At 36.5% G+C, this 17,592-nt stretch overlaps 4 protein-coding genes across 6 annotated transcripts in view; 3 read left to right on the forward strand and 1 right to left on the reverse strand.

Moving 5' to 3' along the window:
• LOC134816132 (deoxyribose-phosphate aldolase-like) overlaps nucleotides 1–17,592 on the forward strand; it is a 77,511-nt gene that overhangs the window by 46,086 nt on the left and 13,833 nt on the right. Inside the window, exons 2-9 of one of the 3 annotated variants that reach the window (XM_063824899.1) lie at nucleotides 10,952–11,029; nucleotides 11,192–11,432; nucleotides 11,643–11,869; nucleotides 12,223–12,346; nucleotides 12,724–12,815; nucleotides 12,927–13,034; nucleotides 13,387–13,489; nucleotides 13,577–13,679. The exons of 1 other annotated variant lie outside the window; for it this stretch is intronic. In XM_063824899.1, the coding sequence (XP_063680969.1) occupies nucleotides 10,953–11,029; nucleotides 11,192–11,432; nucleotides 11,643–11,869; nucleotides 12,223–12,346; nucleotides 12,724–12,815; nucleotides 12,927–13,034; nucleotides 13,387–13,489; nucleotides 13,577–13,679 (1,075 nt within the window). In that variant the 5' untranslated portion in view covers nucleotide 10,952. Of the gene's footprint in view, nucleotides 1–7,530; nucleotides 7,745–7,874; nucleotides 8,053–8,170; nucleotides 8,300–8,429; nucleotides 8,519–8,716; nucleotides 8,875–9,007; nucleotides 9,433–10,951; nucleotides 11,030–11,191; nucleotides 11,433–11,642; nucleotides 11,870–12,222; nucleotides 12,347–12,723; nucleotides 12,816–12,926; nucleotides 13,035–13,386; nucleotides 13,490–13,576; nucleotides 13,680–17,592 lie in introns of those variants that run through there. One more of the 3 variants, XM_063824900.1, reaches the window with a different exon arrangement.
• Nucleotides 5,195–6,904, forward strand: LOC134816136 (F-box/WD repeat-containing protein 5-like). Its single transcript, XM_063824903.1, has 2 exons — nucleotides 5,195–5,388; nucleotides 5,507–6,904. Exons 1-2 carry the CDS (start codon nucleotides 5,277–5,279, stop codon nucleotides 6,808–6,810), a joined length of 1,416 nt encoding a protein of 471 aa, XP_063680973.1. The 5' UTR covers nucleotides 5,195–5,276; the 3' UTR covers nucleotides 6,811–6,904.
• On the forward strand, nucleotides 9,538–10,460 carry LOC134816141 (uncharacterized). Its single transcript, XM_063824908.1, has 2 exons — nucleotides 9,538–9,703; nucleotides 9,858–10,460. The coding sequence occupies exons 1-2, from the start codon at nucleotides 9,627–9,629 to the stop codon at nucleotides 10,369–10,371; spliced, it is 591 nt and encodes a 196-aa protein (XP_063680978.1). The 5' UTR covers nucleotides 9,538–9,626; the 3' UTR covers nucleotides 10,372–10,460.
• LOC134816138 (glutamine synthetase-like) lies at nucleotides 13,764–17,508 on the reverse strand. Its single transcript, XM_063824905.1, has 9 exons — nucleotides 17,382–17,508; nucleotides 17,124–17,258; nucleotides 16,838–16,988; nucleotides 16,562–16,633; nucleotides 16,275–16,403; nucleotides 15,904–16,070; nucleotides 15,609–15,761; nucleotides 14,753–14,843; nucleotides 13,764–14,407 (listed from the first exon to the last, which is right to left on the reverse strand). The coding sequence occupies exons 1-9, from the start codon at nucleotides 17,501–17,503 to the stop codon at nucleotides 14,222–14,224; spliced, it is 1,206 nt and encodes a 401-aa protein (XP_063680975.1). The 5' UTR covers nucleotides 17,504–17,508; the 3' UTR covers nucleotides 13,764–14,221.

Raw genomic sequence — 17,592 nt, forward strand, 5'->3', positions numbered from 1 at the left:
CATAGAAATTCGCCCAAACTTGCACTGATCATCCGTCTTATAGCCATGTAACTATCTGGAAAGTTTAATGAAAATCTATCAGTTAGATCTCGAAATATATGCCTGTGTTCCGTTAGAAACCGCCAATTTGGAGATATTTTCTTGTGTTTGAAGTCATATCTCAAGTTTGGAACATAGAAATTCTCCCAAACTCGTACACATTATCCGTCCTATAGCCATGTAATTATCTGGAAAGTTTAAAGAAAATCTATCGGTCAGATCTTGATAAAATTGAAAATATATTATAAGTTATTCACTAAAACACTCGATTTTCGACCAATCCATATTATGGTACAGTTTTGTCGTGTTTGAAGTCATATATCAAGTTTGGCACATAGAAATTCGCCCAAACTTGCACGGATTATCCGTCTTATAGCCATGTAACTATCTAGAAAGTTTAATGAAAATCTATCGGTTAGATCTCGAAATATATGCCTGTGTTCCGTTAGAAACCGCCAATTTGGAGATATTTTCTTGTGTTTGAAGTCGTATCTCAAGTTTGGCACATAGAATTTCTCCAAAACTCTCACACATTATCTGCCATATAACCATGTAACTATCTCAAAAGTTTAAAGAAAATCTATCGGTCAGATCTTGATAAAATTGAAAATATATTATAAGTTATTCACTAAAACACTCGATTTTCGACCAATCCATATTATGGTACAGTTTTGTCGTGTTTGAAGTCATATATCAAGTTTGGCACATAGAAATTCGCCCAAACTTGCACGGATTATCCGTCTTATAGCCATGTAACTATCTGGAAAGTTTAATGAAAATCTATCGGTTAGATCTCGAAATATATGCCTGTGTTCCGTTAGAAACCGCCAATTTGGAGATATTTTCTTGTGTTTGAAGTCGTATCTCAAGTTTGGCACATAGAATTTCTCCAAAACTCTCACACATTATCTGCCATATAACCATGTAACTATCTCAAAAGTTTAAAGAAAATCTATTGGTCAGATCTTGAGAAAATTTAAAATATATTCTAAGTTATTCACTAAAACACTCGATTTTCGATCAATCCATATTATGGTACAGTTTTCTTGTGTTTGAAGTCATATCTCAAGTTTGGCACATAGAAATTCTCCCAAACTCGTACACATTATCCGTCATATAGCCATGTAATTATCTGGAAAGTTTAAAGAAAATCTATCAGTCAGATCTTGAAATATATTCCTGTGTTCCGCCTAAACCGCCAATTTGGAGATATTTTCTTGTGTTTGAAGTCATATCTCAAGTGTGGCAAATAGAAATTCTCCAAAACTCTCACACATTATCTGCCATATAACCATGTAACTATCTCAAAAGTTTAAAGATAATCTATTGGTCAGATCTTGAGAAAATTTAAAATATATTATAAGTTATTCACTAAAACACTCGATTTTCGACCAATCCATATTATGGTACAGTTTTGTCGTGTTTGAAGTCATATATCAAGTTTGGCACATAGAAATTCGCCCAAACTTGCACGGATTATCCGTCTTATAGCCATGTAACTATCTGGAAAGTTTAATGAAAATCTATCGGTTAGATCTCGAAATATATGCCTGTGTTCCGTTAGAAACCGCCAATTTGGAGATATTTTCTTGTGTTTGAAGTCATATCTCAAGTTTGGCACATAGAATTTCTCCAAAACTCTCACACATTATCTGCCATATAACCATGTAACTATCTCAAAAGTTTAAAGAAAATCTATTGGTCAGACCTTGAGAAAATTTAAAATATATTCTAAGTTATTCACTAAAACACTCGATTTTCGACCAATCCATATTATGGTACAGTTTTCTTGTGTTTGAAGTCATATCTCAAGTTTGGCACATAGAAATTCTCCCAAACTCGTACACATTATCCGTCATATAGCCATGTAATTATCTGGAAAGTTCAAAGAAAATCTATCAGTCAGATCTTGAAATATATTCCTGTGTTCCGCCTAAACCGCCAATTTGGAGATATTTTCTTGTGTTTGAAGTCATATCTCAAGTGCGGCAAATAGAAATTCTCCAAAACTCTCACACATTATCTGCCATATAACCATGTAACTATCTCAAAAGTTTAAAGAAAATCTATTGGTCAGATCTTGAGAAAATTTAAAATATATTCTAAGTTATTCACTAAAACACTCGATTTTCGACCAATCCATATTATGGTACAGTTTTGTCGTGTTTGGAGTCATATATCAAGTTTGGCACATAGAAATTCGCCCAAACTTGCACGGATTATCCGTCTTATAGCCATGTAACTATCTAGAAAGTTTAATGAAAATCTATCGGTTAGATCTCGAAATATATGCCTGTGTTCCGTTAGAAACCGCCAATTTGGAGATATTTTCTTGTGTTTGAAGTCGTATCTCAAGTTTGGCACATAGAATTTCTCCAAAACTCTCACACATTATCTGCCATATAACCATGTAACTATCTCAAAAGTTTAAAGAAAATCTATCGGTCAGATCTTGATAAAATTGAAAATATATTATAAGTTATTCACTAAAACACTCGATTTTCGACCAATCCATATTATGGTACAGTTTTCTTGTGTTTGAAGTCATATCTCAAGGTTGGCACATAGAAATTCTCCCAAACTCGTACACATTATCCGTCATATAGCCATGTAATTATCTGGAAAGTTTAAAGAAAATCTATCAGTCAGATCTCGAAATATATGCCTGTGTTCCGTTAGAAACCGCCAATTTGGAGATATTTTCTTGTGTTTGAAGTCATATCTCAAGTTTGGAACATAGAAATTCTCCCAAACTCGTACACATTATCCGTCCTATAGCCATGTAATTATCTGGAAAGTTTAAAGAAAATCTATCAGTCAGATCTTGAAATATATGCCTGATTTCCGTTAGAAACCGCCAATTTGGAGATATTTTCTTGTGTTTGAAGTCATATCTCTAGTTTGGCACATAGAATTTCTCCAAAACTCTCACACATTATCCGCCATATAACCATGTAACTATTTCAAAAGTTTTAAGAAAATCTATCGGTCATATCTTGATAAAATTGAAAATATATTATAAGTTATTCACTAAAACACTCGATTTTCGACCAATCCATATTATGGTACAGTTTTGTCGAAAGTCTGAATTTCGGTAACAAATAAGGATTTAATTTGAGTTTACTGCACGCGCGATGAATAATTGGTGCTTATAGAGATCTGCGGCGTGTTATCAGGTTAACCAATGAAATTACGGTGTTTTCGTCACGTGACAGTCGAGTGTAGAGTGATTAATTATCATCCATTGATATAATCAAACTTGAGACAGTAAACTAGTTAAATATTTATACACTAGGCATAATTATTATCCACAGGATTATCCAATTATTATACAAAAGGCTGTAAAATTAAAACGAACACTCGAAATATTTATAAAATATGCATTGTTTAATTTGCTAGTTTATTGCTCGCTTCTAGCTCTCGCGCATAGGAAGCTTGAAAAGAGCGCCGCGAACAGGGATTGGCGAGCCAAGTAATGTATGCAATGTATTGACGGATGTTACTCGTATAAATTTCTTCGAAGTAGCGCGCGCCGCTTTCTTGACCGATGGCAAGTGTTACGAAGTAGCGCGCGCCGGGCCAGACCATCAACAATGGTCAATGCAATGTTATACTGCGCGCCGCTCATGACAATATTCTTTCTCCATTCTCGCTACCACGTTCACCTAACCATGGCCATTGGTTTGTAGCGCAATGCGTTACTGTGCCGCTAGATCGGCGAGATGCGCTACTGTGCCGCGCCGAGCTGCCATGAATTGACATCGTCAATTAAGCCATTGGTATTTTCGTACTACAGGACGAAATTGTTTTACGTCGTACGTGTTTTTTGCCGCCCTCGGCGCAAGGGCCCTGATTATTGTAGGTTTACAACCTACCAGGACGCGCGCCGAGTCAATATATGGAACTGATATTTTACGAGTATCACCCGTTAACCTGATTAGAGTAACTACCAATTAGTAAAGCTACATCAAATGTATATGAAGCGAATGTAAAGCTACAAACTAAAATTGATAATTGATTGATATATCTAATCAATCAAAATTAATTAATTAACCAAAGTATTCTGTACAGTAAAAATATCAGTGAAATGTAATTCTAATTTTATATATTATTATTATATGCATTGGAAATATTTGCAAAGATGAGTAATTATAATTTGTTTGTGTAATTAACTTGGGAACCCCGGCGACTAGTGCATTAATATTTTGTTGCATGCAATGATAGACCAATAAATTGAGCGCTGATGCAGTGAAAAGTGTATTTTGTTTCAATAATGACTTATTTAATTTAATTTTGTACTAAAATTCGTTTTCGTTAATTGTTTTCATCCAACTAACTTTTCTTTAGTTTCGTTCCTCATAATAAATTAGTTCCCCCTTCTCTTCATTTTACTCAAATCTTTGTGATACTTCTCAAACTTGGCATAATGGAGTCTTTGTTCAAAATTCTGAATGTGATCGAAAGTAGCTTGCAATTTACAATTTTTACACAACAGCTATCTGTATCTGTAGAGTTGACAGTATTCAAACTTGTATCATATGATAGGTTATAAGTACACTTCATCTTAGGAGTACTGAAGGGTACCTTTGCAAGATATTACTGCAGGACATTGCATAGACTTTATTTTCGGTGGATAACGTCCACTAAAGGGTGCCTCAATCACGCATTTTCCAATCATTCTGCTGATTTGGCTGTAGAGATTGAATCGACGTCCCTAGTGCAACCCTTGTGATTGATGGCACAAGTGGGTCTCGAGCAGGCATCTTTTGGCATAGAAGGAGGGAGGGATCTGAAATGGCCTTGCATCAGATGGTTATAAAATCAACATCTATTCAATTTCATGGTATATAAAACATGGTAACCAACTGTTGCAGGGTTGGAAGGGTTTGTAAGGTTTAACACATATTTATGATGGTTTTTGTGTCTAGGTAGTGGAAAATTGCTGTTTCACCCCAACTGTGATCAACGAGAATATTTGAGAGCAGTCTTGGGCTAAGATTGAGCAATAGTGACAACATTAATGTATGTCCAATTTGTTCACCAAAGCTCTAGATGCAGGGTGCAGCCCATGTCCTGATGTGCAAGGGCTATTACAAGTTGTTTCGACATATCCTAACAAAATCATATATTTAGGTGTTCAAATATGTTTGTCGAATTTCTGCCATTTCTTTGCTTATAAGTCTGCAAGATCAGTGGTTCGTTGGTTTTGAAGTGCTCCCTTTGTTCCCAAGAAAAGTATGTGGAGTGGTGTCCCACATTTCATACTGACTGATATCTTCTCACATTTACCCCTGGTTGATATTGGCCAATGTCTTGTCGTGTGTCAGAACTGGTACAACATTTTACAAGGTAATACATACTGGTTTTTGCTATAATCAATCTCAATCATTTAGTATCTTAAGCTTGCTCATTTATAAACAAATTACTGAAAAAAATTCAGATTTGAAACGTACCATTTAAATTTCAGATGAATTCCATTGGAAAAACAGAATCAGCAATGACTGGGGAGTCACATCACTAAAGCAAAACATTCCTTGCTCCTGGTTTTCAGAATATAAACGCTTGCATTGCATGCATTCCAAAAGATCTTCAACACCTTGGGCAACGTTAACTGTTCATGAAGATGAAGTTCTTCATGTTACAATGTCTCACTGTGGTCATTACATCAGTACTTCATCAAAAGATAAAAGTGTGATAATTTGGAAAATGAGCGAGTACAGTGCTCAAAGTATTGCTATGTTTAAAAGAATTTATTTCCCATCATGGGATGCAGTGTTCCAATCACTTTTTAATGATCAAGATTCTTTATTGCTTGTATCTGGAGTAGCTCAAGAGCCTTACGTGGGCGAGGTAATGATTTATAGTTTTCCTAAATGTAAGCACATTAAAACTGTGAATTGCATGCCATATGACAGTTTTGGTTCATGGCTTGGGAATACATTCTTTATTGTTGGGGATTTTGATGAAATGTCATACTCTGCTGTTGTGACTATGCACTCAGTATTTGACAATGTTTCTCCCAAGTATGTCTATACAGACCCAAATTCAAATCCAGCATATCCTTATCATTGCAAAGCATTTGAAACATGCAATCACAGAAGTAACCCTAATGAAAAGTTTTTATTTTATGCATGCTCACAATCAACAGTGGTTGCTCATTCATTGGCTGTGGCTGTTTTTACTGGCATTATGGACTCCAATTCAGAGTTTGAACGAGATGGGCTATTGCCTTTCATAGAGGATAGTGAAGATGAAAACTTTAATAGAAGAGCATTTCTGAAGAAACAAAAAACCCGAGAGCCATCTGATTATACTGGTACTTTTAAAAACGTTGTTGAGTTAAAGGCAGCTGTCATAGGCATCAATGCAAACGAAAATCTTGAGAAAGTGTTTGTTAACTGTAGATCCTGGCTGTCTGAAGACAATCCCAGTGAGATTTCAATGGATATTCAGTTGCGAATCTTTGACTTTGACCTAAATTTGTTGAGAACAATTACCAAGGCAGAGGCAATCACTCCCAGCCATAAATTTTTCTTAATACACATATCAAGCTCAGAATGGTATACTATCAGTGGTGATGAGAAAGGGAAGATCCATATCTTTGACAGCAATTACAACATCCACGTGTGTACATTGTCAGGACACTCAGATGTTGTGAACTGTGCTGTGATTTCTCCAATTAACCCTCATTTTATTTGTTCTGTTTCTGATGATCATACTGTAATGTTTTGGGATATGAATCGGGCCAAAAGGCAATCCAAGGTAGGTTAAATAATACTAGATTCGTTCCAAATGAGATATCTAGTAAAGAAATATGTTTCAGTACTCTAGAAAGTTTTGGTTGTAGCTATCGGATATTCAGTGCTTATGCTTTCCAAGTATTTAATGATCATTGATCATGAAAAGATTATCGGACTATTCAATTTGATGTATGGAGATTTCTAGTTTCAATGCAAATACAGCATGATTTTAGACTTTCTTTAAGCTATGATTATTTTTACTTGGATGAAAAATAAAATGAAATGCATCTGAACCATGTAATTTCAAGTATATTAATAGCATCAGGGAATGCTTACTTTCAAGTTTTTGTTTGGTTATGTGCCTCAATTATGTTATTTTATTTTGTGTTGAATCAAATAAACTTATTATTAAGATCAATTGTACATTATTTCAAGTTTCAATTTTTACCTTGACCACTACCCTTGTGTTCTCTTTGTATACTTTCTAAAATTGGTGGATCTGTAGTCTGTATGATTCCAGTATGACGTCTGGGCCTCAATTAACCAGATTTTTAATTTGATAATTCACTTGCTTTGATCAGATCCCCTCAGCATTTATAAACTATGAAAACCTGATGTCATTCGTAATTCACTGTAAATTACTGAATGTTTGCTGCCAAACGCCACTGATAACGATAGAGTAACTATGTAATCATAAAATTGCGCAGTTTTGTCCTGAAAACATACTTTTCTGCTGACTACAAATCTTAAGATATAATGATTGAGCGGAATGAAGGAACTGCTTTCAATGCAGACTGGATTGAGAACATCAACATCAATTACCCTGCGGTAGTGAGAGCTGCTAATGAGTTTAAAGGCAGGAGAGTCCTAAAGAAAGAACACCAGGCTGCTTGGCTTGTAAAAGCTGTCACTCTCATTGATCTCACCACGCTCGCCGGAGATGACACTTACTGCAATGTTGACAGGTTTTTTATACTGTACTTGGCATATCTTTGATGTCAATGAAACATTTCATTTACTATTATTCGACTGACTTTTAATTGTTGCTTTTTCCGATCTATGTCGCCAGCATTTCAGTAAAATCTTTAATTTTAGGCTGTGTACCTATGCAAAGAATCCGCTACGAAAAGAAATCATGAAGCAGCTAGGGTTTGACAGTTTAACCGTTGGAGCAGTTTGTGTGTATCCTAACAGGGTCGAAGATGCCTGCAAGGTCCTCAAGAAGTTAAATTGCAAAATTGGTGTTGCTTCTGTTGCTGCTGGCTTTCCCGAGGTAACTGCAATTTCTTGCTGCCTAATAAAGTAATAATACAGTTTTAGCGTTAGTTTTTTTTTCTAATACTTAAGAATATCCATAATTCAACAAGTACCTCTACCTCATCCTATTTCAGGGTCAGACCCCCATGGAGACACGTGTAAGAGAGGTGGAACTTGCCGTTGCAGCGGGTGCTTCGGAGATTGACATCGTTATAAACCGAACATTGGTTTTGGAAGGACGTTGGCAGCAGCTTTATGACGAGGTCTTTTGGCCTATTATATTATTTCTTCTAGATAAATAATCTCCAATATGATCTGCTGTATGTTGAATGATTGAAATTTAAATTTTAGACCGTAAGCTAGTGATGAATATCTTAATTTGCTTTATCTCAGGTAAAAGCGTGCCGAAAAGCTTGCGGAGAGGCCCACCTGAAGACAATCATTGCTACAGGACATCTCGGAGATTTTGAGAATGTATACAAGTACGTTATTACTTATAGTTAGTGATGGAAAATAGTATTAAAAATAGTAAAATACTTATCCTAAAGTTCAACCTAAGTTAAAATCTAATCTATTCTTTACTTAACTTAGTCTCTACAGTTATAATTTGAACTATAACTTCGTTTGGACGTTATCACTAGCATCCCTCTTGTAGCTAATAATATTAACATACATTTCAGAGCATCCATGATAAGCATGATGGCTGGAAGCGACTTTATCAAGACATCCACTGGTAAGGAGTCAGTAAACGCCACGTTCCCCGTCGCCATGGTCATGATCCGTGCTATCAGGGATTATTTGGAGTACACCGGGTTTAAAGTTGGATTCAAACCTGCTGGTAAGTCGAGAACTTATCCGTCAGCCCATAGTTATTATCCCAGTTACTTGGACTTTTTAATTCAAAAGATTAAACTCTCACTGTTAGTAGTAAGTAGATTGTCTGGTATAACCCATATCCTCCTCTCTACCAGGTGGTATCAGAACAGCTAAAGACAGTCTGCAATGGCTGACCCTGATGAAGGAGGAGCTAGGGGATGAGTGGGTTCAGCCCCACCTCTTCAGGATGGGAGCCAGCTCACTGCTGGGGGATATAGAGAGGCAGCTGTACCATTATTGTACTGGACGCTATGCTAGCAGTACCTACGATATTGCTATGTGAAACGTTTTTAATACATATTTAAGTTTACTTTTACAATTATTAATCTAATATATATGGTGCAGTGTGCACGAAATAATTTTTATTACGCATGATTTATTTTACAGGGTTTTATACTTTATGATCAGACCTAATTTGATTATTTAATTTATTACACGTTTAACAATCATTACATTTATCACAATGATTAATTTCGCACTTGATAATCTATGTTACTATTATTTTAGCCGTTTTATAAAATCATGTGTAACAGTTTCATAGAATTCTATACCTAAATCAAATTCCTAAGCGGATTGCACGTTATATTGATTAACGTGGTCCCTATCTGACGAAAGTTGTTCGATCAACGAAATCATAGTTATACATTATCTTTTCCTTTTAACGTTTTAAAGCAGGAGTCAGCTTTGCTTATGAGATAAACCTCTGCTTCAAGGATGAGTGGTGATGATATCAGTGTTAGTTCGGTTTCCTTCTCCAACAGCACTGATTTCAATCTCCGCCGAATATCAAGGTAATTATTGTGGTTCAGTAATTATTGCGGTTCAGTAATTATTGCGGTTCAGTATTTATTGAGGTTCAGTATTATAATGATCAGATGATTATTGATTATGTATCTCAGCAATGTGGCCTTTAACAAGCTTTTTAACGCATTTCTCCTCCGTTAGGTCGATGAAACTGGAGAAGTTGGAAGATGAAATGTTTGAGAGGAGTCTCCCAACCATGATCCCCTTAACTCGAATGAGGAGAATCAAACGAGCTCCAGCTACTAAACAAATGCCCCTTCTCAACACCTCTACACCGCGACAGAAGAACCCCAGAGTAACACGTCGACTTACTGTTCCTCAGAGAATTTTCCTCTGCAAGGAAATGTACAAAGGAGCAACCTACAACGCCATCGAGCATCTTTGGATGACCTTGTACCCAGATGAAAATGCTCCTTCAAGGACAGCCCTCTATCACCTTAAGAAGAAGTTTGAGGAACACGGCACCGTGCAGAATCTTCAGTGTGTTGCTTCTGGAAGACCTCGGACTGGTGTCAGCTTGGAGCACACGCTTATGGTGTATGAGTCCTTGCAAGATCTTCCCAATATTTCGACAAGGGAACGTGCTATTATGCTGGACATTCCGCGTACAACTCTTCGGCGTATTATAAAGGAGTTAAAACCGGAACCGGCTTGAAGAAGTCATGTCTCATAATGTCTGAAATAGACCCGTTCGAGAAATATACCGTTTGCTGAGAACCTTGACTGTAACATCATTGTTGTGAAGTATGAACGAAAAAAATACAATGTCTATAATTGCTTTGTGAATTGTGAATCATTACGAAGATATTATTATAGATAATGAAATTTGTTATTTGAATTTTGTGTTACTAGAGTGAAATGCGGTTGCTGTTTTTAAGCAAAGTTTGTTTTTATAGGGTTTTATATTATTGTACAAAATATGAGTGCTCATTCAATCATTTATTTCATGGCAAACTAATTAAATTTTATTTATTAAGAATTAATATGAAAGATACACATTGTTTGTTTTGTGTTGAGATATGATCAGTTTCAGATAAATATCCATTGTTATTGATATAATATAATATAATATAATACATCACAGTTTAAATCATTCCACCCAGATGACTGTGTTATTATCCTTTAAAAGTTGTAATATCATTTTTGATTTATTATAGTTTTTTATTTTTTTCATTTCAAATTTACTGTTCTGGAATTTTGTATAATTTTTTGATTTATAAATTATACATTGCTAGAATGAGTGGGAATGATAGCAGCGGTGCCGCAGCTTCTTCCTCTAACAGCACTGATTTAAAACCACGCCGAACATCCAGGTAAACTCATTATTTACTGTGCCCCAGTTTGGTTTTTCAATAACTTGGTCCGACCGCAAAATTATCTGCATTATTTCGGGAAATCAGTTTCTATATTATGTTGAACGGCGATCCAAGAATCAAGGGCAAGTATAAAGATCCTAATAGCTGTACCTCCGACAGGTCGATAAAACGTAAGAAGTTTGACGATGAAGTAGTTGAAAGCAGCCTCCCAACCAAACTAATCCCGGTGGAACGAACCAGAAGAGTTAAACGAGCTCCCAACCCCAAACAAGTCACCCTACCCCACACTAAATGGGGCCCTAAAGATGATCTGAAGTTGATCCTGGCGGTACAGCAGTGTTCAGATCTGGCGCTGGTTCACAAGTGTGTCAAGTTTTCTCAGAAACTCACATACCAGGAGGTTGGTGAACTTGTAATACTGGAATTGTTATCATTCCATTCTGGCTGTCATCCAATAATATCACATGTTTTGTAAATACTACTGCACTGCAAAATTATGAGTCTCCACGACTGGTTTGTTGTGTAGAAAAACGAGATAAAGTGTAATGAATATTCCTTTTATTTGATATTGAATATGCGTCATAAATTTTGAAATATGTACCATGGCCAGATAGAAGAACGTTGGTACCAACTTCTTTACATACCTGAAGTATCTGGTCCAGCAACAGCAGCGATAGCAACCCTCACTCAGGAGGAGAAGACAGCTATTGAGAGGAAAACATTGTGGAGCTCAAAAGAAGAGGCAATACTCCAACAAGTTGAGGCTTCCTCTCAACCTAAACTAGAGTTCTTCGTGTCGCTCCTTCATCAACATCCACTTGTATTCCATCCTGCCAGGTTTGTAGTTTGAGCTTATAGTTTTCTTCTGATTCACGTTGTTTGAGTATAAAACAGCTTAATTTACGCTCAGAATGGTTCCAATCAGGAAAGTTAACAATTTAGTCAACGATTAATTGAAAATAGGGAATGATTTTACGAATTCCAACCTTATACTTTTACATTTCCGCTGTGTAGTAATCGGTGGGATCGAGTACTATTTCCCTTTTATTTGATCTATATTATTGAGCGTTAAGGCACTCGCATAGACTATGATAAAAACTAGAACTCAAAGCCTCTATCCTGTTCCCTCTCGCCTATCGGAGATCTTAACAGATATAATATAATGGTAAAGATAACGGTATCTATTTCAGGACACCACGTGATCTCATGATCCAGTGGGAGCGGCTAAGACAGTACTCACTGCTGGCTGACCAAACTGTTCAACCTCTCAACCTCGGTGATTCTGTTCTCAACTTCTCCGACGTAGAAGAACAGGTTAGATTATTTGATAAATATTAGGCGTTCCCCGTAGTTGGTTTATGGTTAGATTAAAAATGAGAACACAGAATTCAAGATTTTAACTATTACGTTAGCTGTATCTGTAGAGATTTTGCGACTTTTCGCTTTCGTTGAATCATTGCCAATAATCGATTGTTAACAATGATCTTAAGTTCAAGAATTCAAATCATTGGCTTGAAATTTCGCGTTATGAAATTACCTTATAGGCTGAAGCGTAACTTGAGATGCGAGTCCGAATTCTGCCTATATCATATTTCATATAAACCATCTCAATTATTTAGAGCTTAAACAATAAACATTGCTAGTGCTTACCGTCAAAAGATTAACTTAAAGCTGACCTGTTTTATAATCAGTTGACAGACGAAGAGTTGCTGTCAGAACAACCAGATCCAGTGCTGCAAAATGAACTGAGGAAGATCGACAGAAGACACAAAATAGAAATCAGGTGCGGTTTTTAAACTATTTTCCTGATAATTGAGGATTAGAAAATCTCTGAGTAATTGATCGGATGATAATTGAGTGTAGATTAAGTTGCTGACAAAGTGTATCTCACCAGGAAATTGGAGGACGAGATCAGACAGTGGCACACCATGGTCGGGGGCCCTGATAATGGACCTTTCTCTTTCGACCTCGACAATGAGACATACGCTGCTCTGAGGGGAAGGTTCGCTACTTATCTAGACGAATAATGTCATTTTCTAATACGACAATTTTTTCCAATTGAATCCTTCGGCTTCCTGTAATTGGCTGGTTACACTCGTGTAACAATGTTGCTGTTGGAATGTCCGAAGTAAAATAAGTGTTAAATAAAAAAAATGTACTTTTATTCTCACTTTATCCCTATAAAAAGAATATTTAAAGGAATATAAAGGAGTTCCAGATTAATACAACACTATGTAGATTGTAGGTGTATGGTTATTATCTCTGCTCATAACTCTCATTATAACCTACACTAATCTCCGTTTAATTCGTCTCCCATTACACTCGATATAAATCACTTTTACCTGTGCCTTCAGACTGGTGAGGTACTTGATGAGAAGTAAAGAGATCACGCTGGGCAGGACCACCCCCACCCACCAGGTCGATGTGGACTTCTCTCTGGAGGGACCCGCTTGGAAGGTAGGAAACAAATCTGTTTTTAATATTGTAGCCTGGTCTTCATAAGACTAGATTAGTTCCTTTTTAAACGATACTGTTAATTTTCAGATATCGCTAAAACAAGGAATTATAAAATACCATGGAGGAGAGTTCTTCCTGTGGAACTTTGGAAAACGCCCCATTTACATTGATGGGCATCCCGTCATACAAGGTTTGATTTCTCTTTAAACTTTAAATTTTCCCCTAAATTTATATCACTGTGCTGTGAAAATTTGGACGAAGAAACGGAACACAATTTAAAAATAAAACCTCCTTTTCTTGATTTGGGTTAATTTCAATCACATTCTTACAAAATTGCTCTTTCCATATAATATTATGAACATATCGAAAAATTAACATAAAATATTGAATAAGGATAATGATAATAACAACTGGCATGTCACACATGTGCATCATGAACGACATGCTCGTACGTGACAAAATATTCCAGGTCGAACGTTCCAAGTAATTGATAATGAAGACTGTAGAGGCGCACATTAATAATATAATTGTATAATTAATTACCTTCTACACTCTACAACAAAGTAAACATATACACGGCAATGACATGTTGGATAAATAAAATTCATAAATTTGGTTTGCTGAAGTTTGATCATCAAATTTGATAGTTGAGTATTTGATGATAAATTATTCGGTATTTGATAAGTAATTTCCCTTAAAAGTCCACTCTGATACATATTCTCCTCTTTCTTTCTACTTCTTCACCTTAACCTCCAACTGAGCCAGATCAATGGGTTTCTTGTTGCATGTGGTCTCACCGAAGGTCTGTGTCCCCTTGGAGTAGCCTTTAAGATTCTGCTCTATTCCGTCTAGGATCATGGTCTGTATGATCATACTCGTTACAGTGTAAGGGTCAGCGTTGGAAGACGGTCTTCTGTCCTGAATAGGGACATTATCGTTAAAGATGTTCTACAATTTAAATTATATGATCTAGTACTTGCCAGGGATTCATAGGTATATTAATATTACCAACACGCAAACCAAACTCTAATTAGCTGACAGGTACAATGTACAATGTACAATGTATATTATATTGTGTAAAATACCCTAAAATGATATCTCACAAAACTACTGTATAGACTCGGAGCTCTGTAAAAGTGGGCGACTCTTCCGTAAGAGGAACAAAATGCGCGGTTATTTTTTATACACGATGGTATAAACTTGGTAGACTTGTAGTTGTGAGAGATAAAATGTGCGTTTAAGACTAAGTAGTAAGTAAGATACCTCGAAATATCCACAGCCCTCAAGTTCAACGTGTCGTGGTATCCTCACGCTGGCCCCTCTGTTGGCTACTCCGTAAGTAAACTTGTGGAAACTGATAAGGATTGGAAACTGGTTATATTTTCACCAAAAACATGAGGAATTGAATGTACTAAAAGTAAGTGATTTATACTACTATAACTTAGCTACACTAGGACACAACTTTTTCCACAATAACACGCTTCCAACAAAAATAGCAGAGAAATTAGATAAATGTAGCGATAAATCGTCACAAGTTACGCGAAGTCTGCACAATAATCTTTATTACAAAACCCCATCAAATACACTGATGCAAAAACGACCTACTACAGCAATCTCAGCATATTGGAACTATCTCCCCCCTGAAATCAAAAAGAAACTAAAGTGTTTCCTTATTGAAAAGTACTAGGATTATTACTCTGTCAAAAATAAAACTGCGAGATTACGTTGGAATTCACCCTAGCGCTCCTTATCAATTTTAAAGTCTCGCACACGCAACAAATTAAATATTGCGCACAGGGGTCCGGGGTACTGCGTACCCCGGACCCCGGTTACTCACAAATTACAAACTCTCCATTTTAAATTTTAATATTCAGTACCCTTCACTTGTCACATATATAATCAATTATTCTCATAATCCACCATATTACAAAATGTATTTAATTCTAGGTCTAAGTGAAAACAGGGTAAATGAGATATAGTAGTGATACAATATATTATGTGAGAGTAAATTGCAATTGTATAATTGATAAATTTGATGAATTTGAATTTGAATTGTTAAAAATAAATAACAGACTTTTTTTATATCCTACTATATATCCTACTTTATATCTTACTATACCTGGCTGTTTCATGAGCCCCCGTAAGTCGCCGTTTGTTGTCCTCCCCCATATTGGGATCGTACGCTTGGATATGTTCATCGTGCTTCTTTTCAAAGTTTGCCATGGCCTCCTTTATTACTACCAGCCCTCCTGCATGCCTCATAGCTTCAGTGCTAAGATTATATTTTGAAGATAGTAAGAGTGTAAAGTGAGGAAATCTTATAAAATGGAATAAGTATTACAAACTAGAATTTCAAACTTCTGGATACATAAAAAAAGCCTCCCCGAAATTATGTTATTCAAAGAATTATTTACCTGATATTAGTATGACATCCGGCACCGTTCCAGTCTCCTTCTATCGGCTTTGGATCAAAACTGATAACAACGTTAAAATCCTCTGCTACCCGGCTCAGTATCCACCTTGACACCCACAACATGTCTCCCATCTCTATACCTTCGCACGGGCCCACTTGATATTCCCACTGTTATGATGTGTTACTGTTTGTCGGGCCATTCAACCCAAAAATCACTCTTTGGCTTGATATATTAAACACCAAATCAGACAGTAAATTGACCAAGTCTTTAGTCTAATTATATATATATATATAAAAACAGGCCTTGTTGTAAACCGAGCTGGGAAGTTGTGGTGAACAAGATAAAAGTTTATAAATGTTACATTATGTTACCTGAGATGGCATGACCTCTGCGTTTGACCCGGCTATTTTTATTCCAGCATGCAGACATGCTCGGTAGTGAGCTTCCACTATCTTCCGTCCGTGTACTCTGTTTGTTCCAACTCCGCAGTAGTAAGGCCCCTGTGGTTGAACTCGTTGTTTCCTTGGTTGACCTCATTCATTGGGTGAAATATGCATGTTGACCCCTTTTAGCTTTAATTGATCGTGAATATTTCTTTGAATTAAGGAAATATTTGTTTTAAATATTCACAAACATTTTCTAAACGATAAATTTAAACCTGTGGTCCAGGGTAGCCATGCTCGGGCCAGCAGTAAGGATGTTTACCATTCGACGCAAACATTGTGTACTCCTGAGGTAAATAATAAGCGGTAGTCAACTGCTACAGCCAACTTTCCATGCGTGTGATGTATAGTGAGGCAAGGAAAATGTGATTCCGTCTATTAAATGTTGAACTGTACTAGTCTATTTCTCGTGATTGAACTGAAACAGTCACCAGAGGATGCCTCCATTTTTTCAGACCCATGAAAACAAAAGTTGCGAAGTAGGACAAAACCTGTTCTATGCCGAACCACGGTCTCTGATAGGATGCTTTGTCCATTCTCTCCCTACAGGCGTGTCTCTTGTTAGTGGGATGGGGCGTTACTCCATCCGGACACAGCGTCTCGCACAACACTAAGATGTTATCTCCTCTTCTGAACGGATCCCTGACAACATACCCTCCAGTTATCTACAAACCTCATCGTTTGTACACTATTTGATACCTTTTTTGATCAAAGTTTAAGTCAAGGACCAGCATCGCTTAATTTGACCACGATTCACTACTCTAATAGACCTGTTACCTGTAAAAGGCGACGGGCTTGAGAAGAACGTCACTGTTTTCCCCCGTTGATTGACCAGTGCTACTGCCGTCAAAGTTCCACTCTGGTAAGTCACTGACTAACGTGGGCTTCCTTGGTAACGTCCTGGTTTTACCTCTGAGGATGTTTAGATTAGCAAAGGAGAGAGTAGGAAATAAATTTGGGCAAATATATGAAAATTCTGAACATTTCAAACAACGATCGAGAAATACAAGGGCAAAATAAGCTGTTTTTTCAAACCTCATATTTTCTCCGGTACCGTCAATCCAGATATAGAAAGCCATGACATTGCCTCCCTGATCCAAATCAAGGAAAGGATTTTTCTTCCCATCCAGTCCATCACCAATTTTTAAATTGGCCATCTTGTACCTCTATTGGTAAGGGCAAGTTATTATTAGTTATTTCTTTGCACACAAAACTACCAATAACAATTATTAAATTGAGATTAACG

Source organism: Bolinopsis microptera, chromosome 5 (assembly GCF_026151205.1).
Source record: "Bolinopsis microptera isolate Bmic1 chromosome 5, MBARI_Bmic_1.0, whole genome shotgun sequence".
Taxonomy (NCBI): Eukaryota; Metazoa; Ctenophora; class Tentaculata; order Lobata; family Bolinopsidae; genus Bolinopsis; species Bolinopsis microptera.